General features: G+C 44.7%; 1 protein-coding gene across 1 annotated transcript in view; it reads right to left on the bottom strand.

Annotated features, from left to right (window-relative positions):
• Positions 1–14,512, bottom strand: part of SEC63 (SEC63 homolog, protein translocation regulator) — a 1,285,673-nt gene extending 1,271,161 nt beyond the window's left edge. The window contains exon 1 of the mRNA XM_069606555.1: positions 14,136–14,512. Within this exon, the coding sequence (XP_069462656.1) occupies positions 14,136–14,259 (124 nt within the window). The 5' untranslated portion in view covers positions 14,260–14,512. The remainder of the gene's footprint in view (positions 1–14,135) is intronic.
• Between the last annotated feature and the right edge of the window lie 442 nt (positions 14,513–14,954).

Below are 14,954 nucleotides of genomic sequence, written 5' to 3'. Positions count from 1 at the left end.
TTAGAATTAGGTTTCGAGTACAGATCTGCAGAAGTTTGGATATTTTTTGAAGAGCCATGCATTGTTCTTGACTCAGTAAGGTCGAATCCTAATGATCTTAGTTGGGAAATTTCTTGTTTCAAAGATTGTGTAATTAGAGGAGTCATTGGATAAATGAGCACTCGGTCCAGTGTGTTTTCTTCTGGAAATTACTCTCGCTAGATCGTTGGATGTTAATGAGCGAAGTGATGGAATATTATGTAATAGTCTTATGACGTTTGCTCGATTCAAGATCAGTCCATCTTCTTCTGTGGTCATTCTTTCAAGTACGAGTCCATTTTCAAAAGAATTGATGTTGGTGCCAAGAATTCGTGATTTATGTACCGCTTGATATTTTGGGGCGAGATGGTAATTTGAGTGGTGAGATCTGGTAAATGTCCTCAGTTGGTTCCACCCCCGAGACATTATGCTCGTTCGTTTGTTTGATAGGGGCAGAATTTGATTCAGCCTTTGCATCTGCACATTTGCTTGGCTCTCTGTTCAATGTCTTATCCCTTGGCATAGTTGATGCAATTTTGTCCAATTTTAAAGTCTTTTGAGATGGTAAACTCGATGTGTCGGAATTTTCACGTGCCTGAATGGATGCCGGAATTAGCATGGGCCTCTACATGTAGTCGGAGAGGCCCTTTTAAATCTCTTTTTTGATCGAGCTTGTCAATGAGAATTGAATGTCCATTGTCCATGTTCGTGTGAACTGAAGAGATGCTCACATTGCCCTCCTCTTCTTCTTCTAGATCTGCACTCGATAGGGTGCAACCGTCAACGGAAGAGGTTGACAAGTCCATCAAGTCTGTTGATGATGCATCGGTTTCATTGATAATTTCTCCCGATGCAATATGTTCTTCTGTCTCTATTGTTTGGAGAGATTTATCCTGTGAACTAGGTTGTTTGCAAACTTTGCTCTTATTTTGATGTAAGGCATCAGTGTGGGCCTCCGCCACACAACTTTTTTCCGTGATCATTGGATGAGAATGATTTTCATATTGCTTTTGTTTGTGGCAACTGTCGTGCTCGTTGTGTGTGAATCCATTGCGAAATGTGTCCAATGAGGTTTTTGTTTTCTGATTTGGCTGGGTTGGCTCAATGGGCGATTCAGCAGTTGTTATCAAGACGACCTTCTTTTGTTAAATTTGATTCACCAGATGTGCTGTGTTGGGCTCAGGCAGTAATTTGCTTGCAAGTTGTGCTTTTAATTGCCTTTTGATTAACAGTTGTTTTGACTCAGATGTTTTCCAAATGAGGTTTGGTTTTAGCTGCCTTGGTTGTTGGTTTTTGTTTAGATATCGCTGATCCTTTTACAAAGATGGGACATATTTGTTGAGATGAATGATCACAGGTGGCGTGACTCGAGCCCATCCTAGCTGCTGCAGTTAATCCCACAGTTCCTGCCTTGCAGTGCATGCCGGCATTGTCAGGAGTTATATCAGTTTCCAAGGTAACAGAACCATTCGACATGGAAACAATAGGCTTTTGGTAGGGTGTGGCCCTTAGAGAAGCGGGTTCTAGATGCTCTACAGGATTTAAAGGATTTGAAAATTGAGTATTTGTGTTCATGAGACCAGATTCGCCTTCCATAGACACGAATCTTCTCGATAGTCGTCGGTTTTCCTTGTCTTTAAATCACTGGTTCAAGAATTGATTGAAGGAGAGCTGCCATTTTCGCTCGACTCATATCAAGGTCCTTTTGAATGGCTGTGACGAATACTTCAACAAATATGATTTTTGAAGTCATCATGGGTATGACCGTGGTCTGGTCTTTTAGTTGTTCTGCCATTTGTTCATGCAATTTCATGAATGGTGCCAGGATAGTGGTCATAATTGATATTACAGTAAAGTTGTTTTCTGAGATAGCCTTTGATGATATGTCAAGCTGTGTATCTTTTTGCGATACATTGATTGTTTGAGTGGCATTATTCTGTAAACTCACTTTAAGTACTGGTGGCTTGGTCAGATTCTGACGAGTCTTTCCTTGATTTGATGTTTGCTTTTTCCAAGACACTGCCTTGTTTGAAGTAGCACAATGAATTAATTTTTGCAACTTTGAGGTGAAATTAAAGATGTTTGAGCTCTGTGAATGCATTTTTTCAGTGGCATTCACAGGTAGAGGTTTAAGGCGGCGTTCCAGATCTTCTAATTTTGAAGCAGAATCTAAGAGTTGCTGATCAGAGATTTCAGAGGCACTAGGTGGCCAATTATGGGAACAGGTGGAATGAAAGCGTTTATTGCTGTTCTGCAATCTTTCAGATTGATGTGGGTGCCAGTAATCACGGCTTTCAGTGTTCCATATACGTATTTCGGGTAAATGGTAAGGCATAGGTAATTGCTTTCTTGGAAAAAGGTAACGTTGCTTTGTTTTCCCCCCCTCCTGACAGCAAGTCATTTGGGTACCTGTGTCTAAGATTCAGCTTGGTGTGACATCAAGTCAAGGCCAAGTGCATTTATTTGGGGTGGTGTTGATGTACGCGGATTGTCCACTTTTTACAATAATACGTTTCGACATGCAAGAGGATTCTGGATCAAATGAGAATTGGATGAGGTCATTTCAATTTCTGAGACAAGTTGCTCATCATTGGTGTTGGCAACGTGAACAGGTTGCGTGTCATTTTCTTGTCTCAACTGCTGTTAGCCCAAATGCTGAGGTGAGTTCAAGTTTGTTACATTGGGCGTTAACCTGGCAATCAGTAGCCAGAATGTCAGGCGCTGCAATTAATGCGAATGCATGTTGGCCAGAAACAAACTCGCCATTTTCTTGCAGCTTATTTAAATGCATACAAGATGAGTCACAAGGTTCACATGAATCTCGGGGTACAGAAAGATCATTGTGCTTGTTGTACATAGGATTGATGTCCCCCGTGTTCTCCATGTTGGTATTTGCTGAACACATTACCGATGTGGATGTTAAATGCACAGAATTGTTTACTGTTCCTTTTTGAGGCGAGAGCGTGGCAGTGGGCGAGTGAGCTGTCAGATGAGGCGGATGCGCGCTCATAAGCGACAATGTGGTTTTAGCCGCAATAACAATGTGGATGTTATTTAACGGACACAGAGGCAGGGTACAGGTTATGTTTGACTCGTCACTCACATCACTCACCTTCAAAGCTTCAACCGTGTTGCTGGCAGCAAGGCCAACTTCTAGGGTCGCTTCCATCGGAGTGGATTCCGAAACGGTTTCCATGCTGCCAAGGGCTGCACAAACGTAGTGTGTTTCGTTATGCAGGTTCCAGCACATGCACCAAGCCGCCAAACAGCGTTGCCCCGGCCCTTCTGTCCTCAGGGCTTACGCCACAAGGGCGTCGGGGGGAGTGCCTTTGTACACAGCCGGGTCAGAGGTCAGTGGTGCGAAGCCAGTTAAAGCGGCAGGTGTCCTTTTCACCTGCCTGCTTTTCTTCCACCACAGATTTGGAAAAAAAAAACAGAAAAAATGTCTTTAAAGACGATTGACTCGGGAGACTTGAATGGAACAGAGAGATGCCACCACAGCCAAACAGCGTTGCCTCAGTCCTTCTGTCCTGAGGGTTTAACAAAACATTACATATATGAAACTTGTGAAAGCACTCAAAACAAAGTGGCCAGAACTAATGCACAATAAGGACTGCAACAACATAGTAGACACTATGTATGAAGTAGCAGAAGGTTGCCACACTGTCTCCCGCATATATGAGCTGCTTATCACTAACACGACAGGAGGTGTACTAGAGTGTACTAAGAGTGTGGGAGGAGTGGGAAAAAGACATGAGAACAATTTACAGATAGCTGGGAAAGCATCCTGGGATTCCACAAACAGGTGTCCAGGAATGCTAGGCTGCAGCAAATGCAATTCATCACACACAGGGCTTACTACACACCGAGCAAGCAACATGTCGAAATTTCGCAAAGCAGACACAGTGCTGCCCTAAATGCAAGGCGACAGGAGCAGGCCTGCTACATACGTTCTGGGAATGCCCGACAGTCCACAATACTGGGAAGAGATAACAAATAAGCTAGCCCAAGCGGACATCACATTGAATGTGCAATCTCCACCAACATGCTCAATATGGAGATTCACCAGGAACGCAAACGCAAAATATATGGGGAGATTTAAAGATCTAGCATACATATTAGGGAAACGCAGAATCGCCATGGGTTGAAAATCGACAAGGAGCTTGAGGGTCGAGCTTTGGTCGATGGATTTGCATAGATGGGTGATGGATGAAACAGCAGTAAGGCAGAGGGCGATCAGCATGGCCCAAACGGGTAGCGTGACGCTGCTGCAAGAATGGAAAACATTAACACAGGCAGTATGGGAGTAGACAACCAGAACAATTCCCCAGGTACCGAACATGCACATTAAAATATACGTAAAGCAGCAACAAACAGAATAGACGGTCACCCGCTCAAATAGAATAGAGAAAATCAGTTCTGGGAAGTGCGCATGTTTGTTAAGTTGGATGGGGGAGAAAAGGTAGTTAAGCTGTACAATAAGCTTGCAATGCAGTAAGAAGTATTACATATAATATTCAACAGCAACAATGTTTACTGTATGTCTACATATGAAAATAATAAAAAATAGTTTATAAAAAAAAAAAGAAATTAGATGTAGGGCTCCAACAATGTCCCCTACCATGTCTGTGAAATACTTCCTTAGGCTTGTTTTCCTTTTTACGCGCTCTGAAACACTTGTGTACCAGAGCGATACAAATAATATATCAATATCAAAAGGCTAAGTGCAACCTTCAATAAAAACAGATGGAGAGAAGAGAAAAATGAAACAATCAACCTAGCAGCAAAGGTGTCCAAGTTAAGAGCCAGAAGATCAGGGTTCTTATCCTGGAATCCCCCATTTAACAGAAAATCATTTGACCTTGGGCAATAGCAATAAGAACAAAGTGGAAGAAAAAGGGTGTGCATTGGTATGGTCTAGTGGCTATATCACAGAATCTGGTTCCAGCATGTCTAGATCGGAATTAAGGTATCCCATCAGTGTAGCAAATGCTGCCCCTCGTTTGCGGATTACAACATTGTGCAATGTTTTACATCATACTGATCTAGTCAGTCATTTATAATATTGATATTTTTGCAGTAATATGCTTTTGGTAGTTTAGATAGCTGGATGTTGGTGTCCCTTAAATCACGGTTCATCAACATGCTTCTCTCTGGTTTCTTTTTTTTCCTTCATCATCATCTTTATTTAATATTTTCAAGTTAAACATATGGGAGAGTACAACAATGAATTCCTTGAACAATATAATAAATACTCTATACATCACTACATTGGTAAAAATTAAATCATCTATCAACCTGTTGAATTTGTTATAGGTTTGTCCCCCATTAGTATAAGATTCTTCTTTCCCAGATAAACAACAATAAAACCTATTTACATACTAGACAAAACAGAACAAACATTCAGAAAAAAAAACAAAAAGAAAAATTACCATCGCTCTCAAATTCCAAATTCATAGAAAATACTCATGACTCAGACTAACACTCAACCACCATATAAAGTCATTAAAGGGTGTACAGAGATCCAAATACTTTCCCTCCCAAGCTTGCCTCTGAAACATAAATTGGACAATATTAAAGTATCATTTATCCATCTCTCAACTTGTGGCTTTTCCCTTTCTTTCCATACTTGCAAAACCTGTTTGCTGCTGTCACAAGTACTTTATCAATCCAATTTCCATACAACCGAGCGGTTTTACACCGCCCGCTATCCGATAACAGTACCTGCAATGGCACCCTCGGGAAACGTATTGATAAAAATCACATCCAATCTATCCAACACTTCACACCAGAATTTCCACGAATGTCCCTTTTTCTTTTCCACATCCCAAACACCTGTCACCATCCATCAGCCCCAATTTACACATACGATCTGGAGTCCAATATAATCACTAAGGTTTTCTGATGTACAAGTCTTAATTTGAGATCTAATTTACTCATATAACCCACCCACGACATATGCCCCCATTTCCCTTCTGTAATTGTACATCCCAACTCATCCTCCCACTTTCCCTTTAATGTCTTCCATGAATTAACAACAAAGCTGTTCACTGGCATGAGATTTAGATTTGTGGAAGCCATACGTGGTGATGTGTGAAAAATAGTACAGCCTGCCGGCTCTTTCTCTAATGGTATAGACAACATATAGAGGTTTTTATAATTATACTAACTCCAGATGGCTGTCAAAGTGCTGGCCACCTTGATGGGTTACAATCAATTAAATTCATTTATACATCAAACATGGCTGCCCTCGAGTGCCGCACGCCATTCTAAAATGTACGTTCTAGCCTCAAGCTAAAGCTTAAACAGAAGCAAATCCTTGCCGCGTGCGGCTCCGTCCACGACATTCATGCGGAAATGCTTTTAAGAGATGGTCTTTCGCGTACGTCCCTGACATAGACTATCAGGGGCTGCGAATGCGCATGTGACCGTCTAGCCAAACTAATTATATTAATTCGCGCATTTTCTCTCCTTCTCCCTCTCACCATATCGATACGATTCCTAATCGCCTGATGGTCTCAAGACTTTCTGACACTCATTTGAGTGCATCGAACTCGCAACAACGATAATATAGGTATGTGCAATCCAATATACATGTTTTTGTAAATCCTCCGCGAAAATGAATAATTAGTAGCCATTTTATCGCATCGGCTCATCTGTAATGGATATTATCCTTCGCTTACAGTGGAGCCCATTGTTTTGAATATTCAGATCAGCATATTTCACAGTAACTATTGTTAAGTGGCACACAGCCCCTTGACATAATATCCCAGGCAAATTATTTACATGTCTATTATTGACAAATATCTTCACCCCGCTTAGTGCTATGTACGCCTTTCAAGGACTTCTAAGGTACAATGCTAATTTTGCAATAGACTTCTGCGCATTCAGTATAAGTGCACATGCTTAAACAGGATTGGATTATATGCTAATATGGCTATTTTTCTTGTCTTCTTTTTACTTTGTTGCACATGGCATCCCGCTTCAAAATGTAAATTCGACAACTTTAAACTGTTAATCCTGGCTGACCAAACAGGAGACCAAGCGAGAACCGATAAACGCAATTCGAAATAGCCAGGGGGCGATTGAAAGGTCCCAGGAGGGTATAAATACGGTGTTCTCGCAATTCTATGAGGAACTATATACCAGAGTACAGGAAGCAGAAGAGGGAGACCTTGAAGACGCATTTGCGGAAATCAAACTCCCACGACTGTCAGAAGAGCAGGCCCAGATGTTGGACGCCCCCCTTACTGTGGAGGAACTGATAGAGGTTATTGCCCAGTTGCCGGCAGGGAAGTCCCCAGGGCCCGACGGGTTGCCAGGGGAATTCTATAAAAGATACAAAGATAGCTTGGCTCCGAGATTACTAGAGACACTGGAGGAGGCGTACGAGTGCGGACGACTCCGGAGCAGTATGTCAGAATCTGTAATAGTCCCGATACTTAAAGCGGGGAAGCCGCCCCTCGAGTGTGGGTCCTACAGGCCAATCTCTCTGATAAATCAGGATTCCAAGATACTGACAGCAGCATTGGCCAATCGGCTAAAAAGGGTGATACCCACATTGGTACACAGAGACCAGACGTGGTATGTACCAGAACACAGCACGGCATGGAATCCCCGGAGACTCCATCACGTCATTGACAGGACGAACCAAGAGGAGGGAGAATACGGAGTGGCGTCATTAGATGCAATTAAAGCGTTCGATTCAGTGAACTGGGACTGGCTACTGGGGGCGCTCGCCCAGTTCGGGATAGGCGGGGGTTCCTATGTTCGATAAAGCTGGTGTACAACGACCAGAGGGCCAGAGTTAAGACGGGGAGGCATGTCTCAGGGGAGTGGAGCATAGGGCGAGGCACGAAACAGGGGTGTCCGCTGTCCCCAATGCTATATATATTGGCGCTGGAACCGTTCGCGGCCTTCCTAAGGGCGGAGTACGAAGACACCGGCATAGTGATAGATGGGGAAACACCAGATTTCAATATATGCAGATGACATGCTGCTTTACGTCCAGGACCCACAAACCCACTTACCAGACCTATTGGAGGCACTGGGAGCGTTTGGCAGGCTATCGGGAATCACCATCAACAAGGGGAAGTTCTCACTGTTCCCCCTGGCGCGCCTGAGGGCGACGATGTCAGACCAGCTGCCACATCAGGGTCTGACATGGACCCCAATCACCTTCGGATATCTAGGGGTGGACATATCACGACACCGCGGAAACACACATGGCCAACACGCAGTCAGCCCTGGACAAAATAGAGAACTCCATGCAGTTCTGGAAAACACTACCGCTGGGGATGGTAGGCCGGGCGGCCCTAATGAAGATGATAGTTTTATCCCGACTCCTATATTATTTCACCAAAATCCCATATAACATCCCCAGATCCTTTTTCAAGCGATTGCACTCCATAACACGGCCCTTTCTATGGGGGGGGGGGGGAACAGGGTAGCACTGAGCACATTACAAAGGGGCTACGAATGGGGAGGGGTCAAGCTCCCGGACTTTGAGCGTTACTACTTGGCCGCACAACTTCAATTCGTGGTCCGATGGCTGGGGGAAGACACCTCCATAGATGCAATACTGTTTCGACCATCGCTCCAGCGATACTATTTGAAAGAACTACTGAGGATAAACGAGACCCAAGCAAAAACCCTTCCTAGAGTAGTCCAACTAGGCCGAGCGCTGTGGAAGAGAGCATGGAAAGTGCAGAACATAAGAGACCCCTGTTCAAGGCACATTCCCCTGGCGGGACTGGTAGACACCCGAATAGCAAGCATGGCAACGTTCAGAACACATTGGGAAGACAAAGGAGTGGCCCAAGTAGGTGACCTGTGGCAAGAAGGGCATTGGGTAGACTTTTCAGACCCTGGCGGAGGAGCAGGACATACACAGTGACCAATTCATACTGTATTATAGCATGGTCCGAGGAATAAGGAAGAGATGGGAGACCCTGCCGGAAAAGGAAGACATGGATGGGCCGCTGGACGCCTGGCTCCGATGTATCTGAGGGGGGACACACCGTGTCCAGACTTTACGAACAATTGCTGGGCACCATCAATTCTAGGACACTGAGCAGCCGGGCAAAATAGGAGGAGGAACTTCAGCAACCCCTCAGGGACGAAGAATGGAACAGAGCCCTTCAATACGCGAAGAAAGTTTCCAGAAACGCAAGGTTCAGACAGATGCAGTTCTACATAGTGCACAGGGCATATTTAACGCCTAAAAGAATGTCAAACATGGGGGACAGTCAAATAGGGAGTTGTCCACGCTGCCAGGAAGAACAGGCAGATATGGTGCACATGTTTTGGACATGCCCGGGTGTGACAGCCTTCTGGAATACGATACAGGAAAGGGCATTGAAGGCAGGAATCCATATGCGAGCTTGGTCACCGGCATCCTACATACTGGGCCTGTTCCCGAGGGGCGACAAGCAAAGGATCCATATAGCTAAGATGATAGACCTGATGACAATTCTGGCGAAACGCTGCATCGCAATGGCATGGAAAGCAAGCACAGGACCAATTGATAGAAGGCTGGTGGGCGGACCTACAAAAATGGGCAATAGCAGAAACTACGGTCTGGACCAGAACCTCGCAGAGGGGAGAAGAGAACAGTGGGGCCAAGATCCTAGCGTGGAATACCTTGGTACAAGACTTATTTGGGAGCGACGAGGAAAACAGCGCAACCGACTCGAGTGGGCCGGGAGGAGAGGAGACTTGACCTGCCCGCAACCGTGCACAGCACGCGGACAGGAACGAGGACGACACAACGGAGGAGGAGGGTGCCTAGCCGTGACCCGAGCAAATAACGTACATTATGAACTTAAACCCGAAAGTGCCAGAGCAAATGTTGAGAGTTGTTGTTTATTTGTTTTGTGTTTGTTTGTTGTTAAATGAAAATAAAGAAAATTGTTTTGAAAAAAAAAAAACTTTAAACTGTTAATATCCTTTTTGATGTATTGTCATCTAATTTGTTTTATGGGCAACTACCTTTTATTTGGATTGTTTGACCAATATTTTATGCAAATCACCCACTGTGCCCCTTTTGTGTTTTGGTCATATTGCATGAACCACTACCTATGGTGCATCTCTATATTGTTTATGTATATTTTTCATGCAGCCTCAGAGGAAGAGCCTTACAGCTCGAAACACGTGTCAGGTGGCCTTATTCTCAATTAAATTGTGTATAACTTGCATTGATTCTGTTTAAGTGCGCAGAGTGAAAGCAAAAAACCTCCTTTATGTATAGTAAACTGCTCCTTGCCCTGGGTCCGAGAGACCACATCTCTCCAGCGCTCCAAACTCTCCACTGGCTCCCAGTCAGACGAAGGGTGACTTTCAAGACCCTGTGCATCACTCACCGTACAGTGCACAAGACCGGCCCATTATACCTGCAAGATGAACCTTACCTCCCATCCCGCACCCTAATATCAAGCACTGCCCTCCTTTTAGTGATATCAACTCAGGATCCACCTTCTCAACCTTGGCCCCGACTCTATGGAACTCGCTTTTCCCCCCATATTCGACGCACCCAATACTATATGACATTCCGCAAAGCTCTAAAAATGTGTCTCTTTCCACAAATACCAACCACAACATCTGAAGTGATTGAAACCCTAGCAACCCAATAAACAATGCTCTATGAGGTTCCCAATAACATCAACCAATAAACTCGTCAATTTGGCTATTAAGCAACTGCATGCCTAAAATGCAGAATAATGATCTCCTTAGATCATAACTCCATGAAATCCATCTCCTTACTGTTATTCACCTATCCTTTCCAGTATCCTTGCTGCCCCGGACCATACGATCACCTGTTATCCCGGTGTGCACCCAAGCCCCTCTGGTCCCCATGATGTCGCTGCGTGCCCCCAACCCCTCTGGTTCCCAGTGTTGTCGCTGTGTATACCCTGCCCTGTGGTTCCCCGTGAGGCCTCTGGTCCCTGTGTTCTAGCTGAATGCCCAACCCCTTCTAGTCCTCTGTGTTGTCGCTGCGCCCCCCCAACCCCTCGGTTCCCTTGACATCACTTTATACCCGCACCCCACTAGTCTCTGTGAGGTCACTGTGTACCCCAGGCCCTCTAGTTTCCTGTGATGTCGGTGTGTATGCCCCGAGCACCTCCAGCACCGTGAAGTCGCTATGTACCTAGGCCCTCCAATCCCCACATTGTCCCATGTGTCCCAACCCCTCTGGTTCCTCGTGCAGTCGAAGTGTGCCCCTACCCCCTCTGGGCCACCATGGTGTAGCTGTCTCCCCCTGTTCATGGCCTGTGGAAATGGCTTTGTTTTCCCTCGTTCTCTCCCTTCCCTTCAAGCGATTGTGAGGCGCATTGTGTGTGGGCGCTATATGGATGAACCATCATATCACAAGGCTTACTCTCTACACCATCACACATTTAGAGTGCAGCTATCCCCCCCTCGATCAAATTGGACTAGCTGCTCACATACGAACACTACCCCATGAACACCTCATCATTCTAATAGAACGTAGCTATAACCCACGAAAAAGCTAGCCTAGCTGCACACATAAGCGCCCATCCAGCCCAACGCAGCTAAAACACAGTCTTGGTATCCACTGGCCAGACTGCACACATTGTACCAATACCAATATCACCACACCTAATGCTAGGATGCAGCTACCATCAGGCAATTACATCAGCTGCACACTTAGCTGGTGCACCCAAGCACCCTTCAACACCCTACTCCTTCAACTGACCTGGACAACGGTTCCCGAGGGCGTTCAACCTACCAGCACTTTGAGGTCATACCAATGACAAAGCGCTATATAAAATGCCAAATAACATAACATAATTAAATTATGAAGAATTGGTGGGAACCTGTAACTTTTTTGAATTCTCACACAGGTCATCAGCAAATCAATAAGCGCCTAAAGAACATATTTTCCAATTGCAACTTCATAAACTATTGTTCCAGCTCAATGGTTTTCAACTGCAAACCACCAGAGGAAAGTCTGGCTGTGCAGCACATGAAGGGCAGGGACATTATTTGCATTGTCACACCTCTTCCTTCACTCAATCAAAAAAGCGATAGCAGCATTTGTTTAAACAATCTTTTTAAAGGAAAACATTACATGCCTGAATGATTCCAAGTACCCAATCAAAGCAGTACTTAATGTATTCTGTAAGGGAAACTATTTGGCTTTGAGTGATAATTCAATAAGTATTCTGCCAAAACCAAATTTCTTATTTTCAGCCGAATACTTACTTGAAGCCGAATTTTGGTACAACCCTATATCGTTCCTTAAAGTTACATGGAGGACCGTTCCCAGACAAGACTTTTAAAAAATAAAATACATCTCCCCCATCGGAGATTCGTACCAGGGACCTGCCGGTAGAAATCCAGTGCCACGCCCAACTATATTGCAGGGGTTGGATTGAGTTATATGAATAGACATTTTGGGGTGGGACAGAACAACCATTGCTAGCCTAAAAGCCCTGGGGGGGGGGTGACAAATGACTAACAATAACGATAGTCATTTAAATGCATTTTTACTCCACTGGGTTTTCTCTAGTCTTGATAGAAAGGTTGTAAAAACACAGCTTTTTGGAGTGAAGGAGAGGCAGGACCCTGGGATGGGGACGTAGTTCCACTACTTCATTAACACTTCGACCACTGGGTTTGTGAACAGACCAACTTTCAGCACCTTGGACAGAACTCTAGGGCCAATTGTCATCCAGAAACTCAAACCCATCGGTTAACATTGACCTGTTGATTGTCTATTTTCTTCCAGGGGTTGAATCTTTTAAACACTGGTGCGCATGTCTTAACTGTATGCTAGTGTCAGAGTGATTAGAGAACCATGGTTTAAAGAAAACATTATTTGTAACTTGATTTACTAACTGTAGTACTGCTGCACTAAACCATAACTCACTACAACCAACCATCTATCCTCCTGCATTATGCTGGATTTCGCCATTAACCAAAATTGAACTTAATAAAATAAATTAAAAAAAAAAAAAATATATATATATATATATATATATATATATATATAGTCGGAGTACACCGTTTAACCATATTGGTGATCGCAATGGTGTAGCTGTAATTCAAGAGCTCGGGCAGAAGAACCCTTTTTGGAACTACCAAGCTCTATTTGTTTTAAGTAAGTGATAAGTGAATACCCGAGAGTACGGTAAACATTATCGGGGTGCAACGAGATAGCGGCTTTTCAACTCCTGTATGCTTTGCTACAGTAACTGGATGCTGCTGCGAGGATGGGTGGTGTGCGTTATGCAGAAGTGCCTCGCAGCTATGAGCACACAATAAGAGGTCAATGTCTCAACATTTCATGATATCCACTGCAGTGCAATACGTGCTGGCAGACACCCTATGTTAAAAGTTGTATGCAGTCCCTTAAAAATCTTAACTAGCCCAGTTACCTACAGGGGGTATTTGCGATGTGCATTGGAGTTGCACTAGGACTTCACTGCGCCTGCCTAAAATACATACCATCTCAGTCACGGGCCGTTCTCGGGGAACCTCATCAACTCGACTGCATGCCCATAAGCTTGCAGACGAGTTGTGCCCCCGCTGTTGTGATCTGTGTTCAGCCTGAGGGCCACAGGTTTGAAAGCCAGAGGTCCCACTTTCATACTTCCGAGGCTAATAAAACGTAATGCTAGAGTAATAGTAAGACTTTTTTGTAGCGCCTTGAAAGAAAAGTAGTAGATGCCATACAAGAAACAGTACGACGTTAAAAATGTTACTTTCAATCAAAATGCTTTTGGGGAGTCTATTGGCCACTCTCAATTGCCCGTTGACATTTGGCATTGAGGGAGTCTCACACACGATATGTCAGATGCCTGTTAGGGCAATGAGTTTACCGCAGTTCCAAGCCCCCCTCACATTGCACTACTCTGTGTATGGGAGGTTGAGATCTATGATCCTCGACCCTGCCGAATACTGCCTTCCTTGCCCTCAAACCTACTCAATCCTACAGGAGCGAGGCACCCCAGCCACTGCTGGGTTCAATATTCAGGAGCAAATGGGAGCGCAGATGTGGGTAACCATATGGTGGTTATCTGCAAACACCCATTGCCTCTGTGCACGAGCTGACACAATGGCTATTGCAAGTAGGAAAGTGATGTGGCACTCACCGGAGTTCTGGTCCCGGGGCCACAGGTAGTAGGTGGCTGGTACCACAACGAGCCCCACGAAGGAGGTGAGGAAGTAGAAGAAGGTGTTGCCGCTGTCATCGTACTGGAACTGCTGCCCGGCCATGATTGTTCCTCCGGGGTGAGAGGGGAGGTGGCGCGCACCTAGGGAGCGCGCACTGACGCAGACCAGGTGCCTGCACGGGCCAGCAACTGACCCCACAGCAGAGAGGGGAGGAGCAGGAACGATGTTCTACACACCTCCCTCGCATACGTCACAAACGGCCGCCGAACGGGACGTGAGTAGTCCAATGCACGATGTACACACCGGTTCGTCCCTAGTGGCACCCACGTTAGGGTCAGGCAAACGTCACTTCTCTGTTCTCTTACTGTTGTCAAATTGCTATAGGCGGAACCGCGCATGAATCCTTCCTACTCAAAGATGGCGTCTAACTTTAAATTGAGTACCGATACTCTTTTCTGTGTTTAATAATTTGTATTCATTTTAAATAAGAAGATAATGATGTACAACAAAATCCGTGAACTGAGAAAAGTACATAAAATATTCAAAGAACATGTCAAAACCGATACTCTTTTAATGTTCAATTCAGACTTGTGGGGATTATCATTTTATTAAGACGAATGTAAGGCAGCCTGATGTCAACGATACCAAACGCACCTAGCAGAGCCCTATTCAACGACAATGCTATCCTGCTCTCTCATATTTAGGATATCTGCTAAAGGTCTTAACCATTTACCGAAGCATATAGCTTTGTCATGCTACTTGTCTACTAATCGAACCCTCCAGCTGTGTACAGCGGT

Source organism: Ambystoma mexicanum, chromosome 4p (genome assembly GCF_040938575.1).
Source record: "Ambystoma mexicanum isolate Mex_15411 chromosome 4p, UKY_AmexF1_1, whole genome shotgun sequence".
Classification (NCBI taxonomy): domain Eukaryota; kingdom Metazoa; phylum Chordata; class Amphibia; order Caudata; family Ambystomatidae; genus Ambystoma; species Ambystoma mexicanum.
This window is presented reverse-complemented; position numbering and strand designations above follow the sequence as displayed.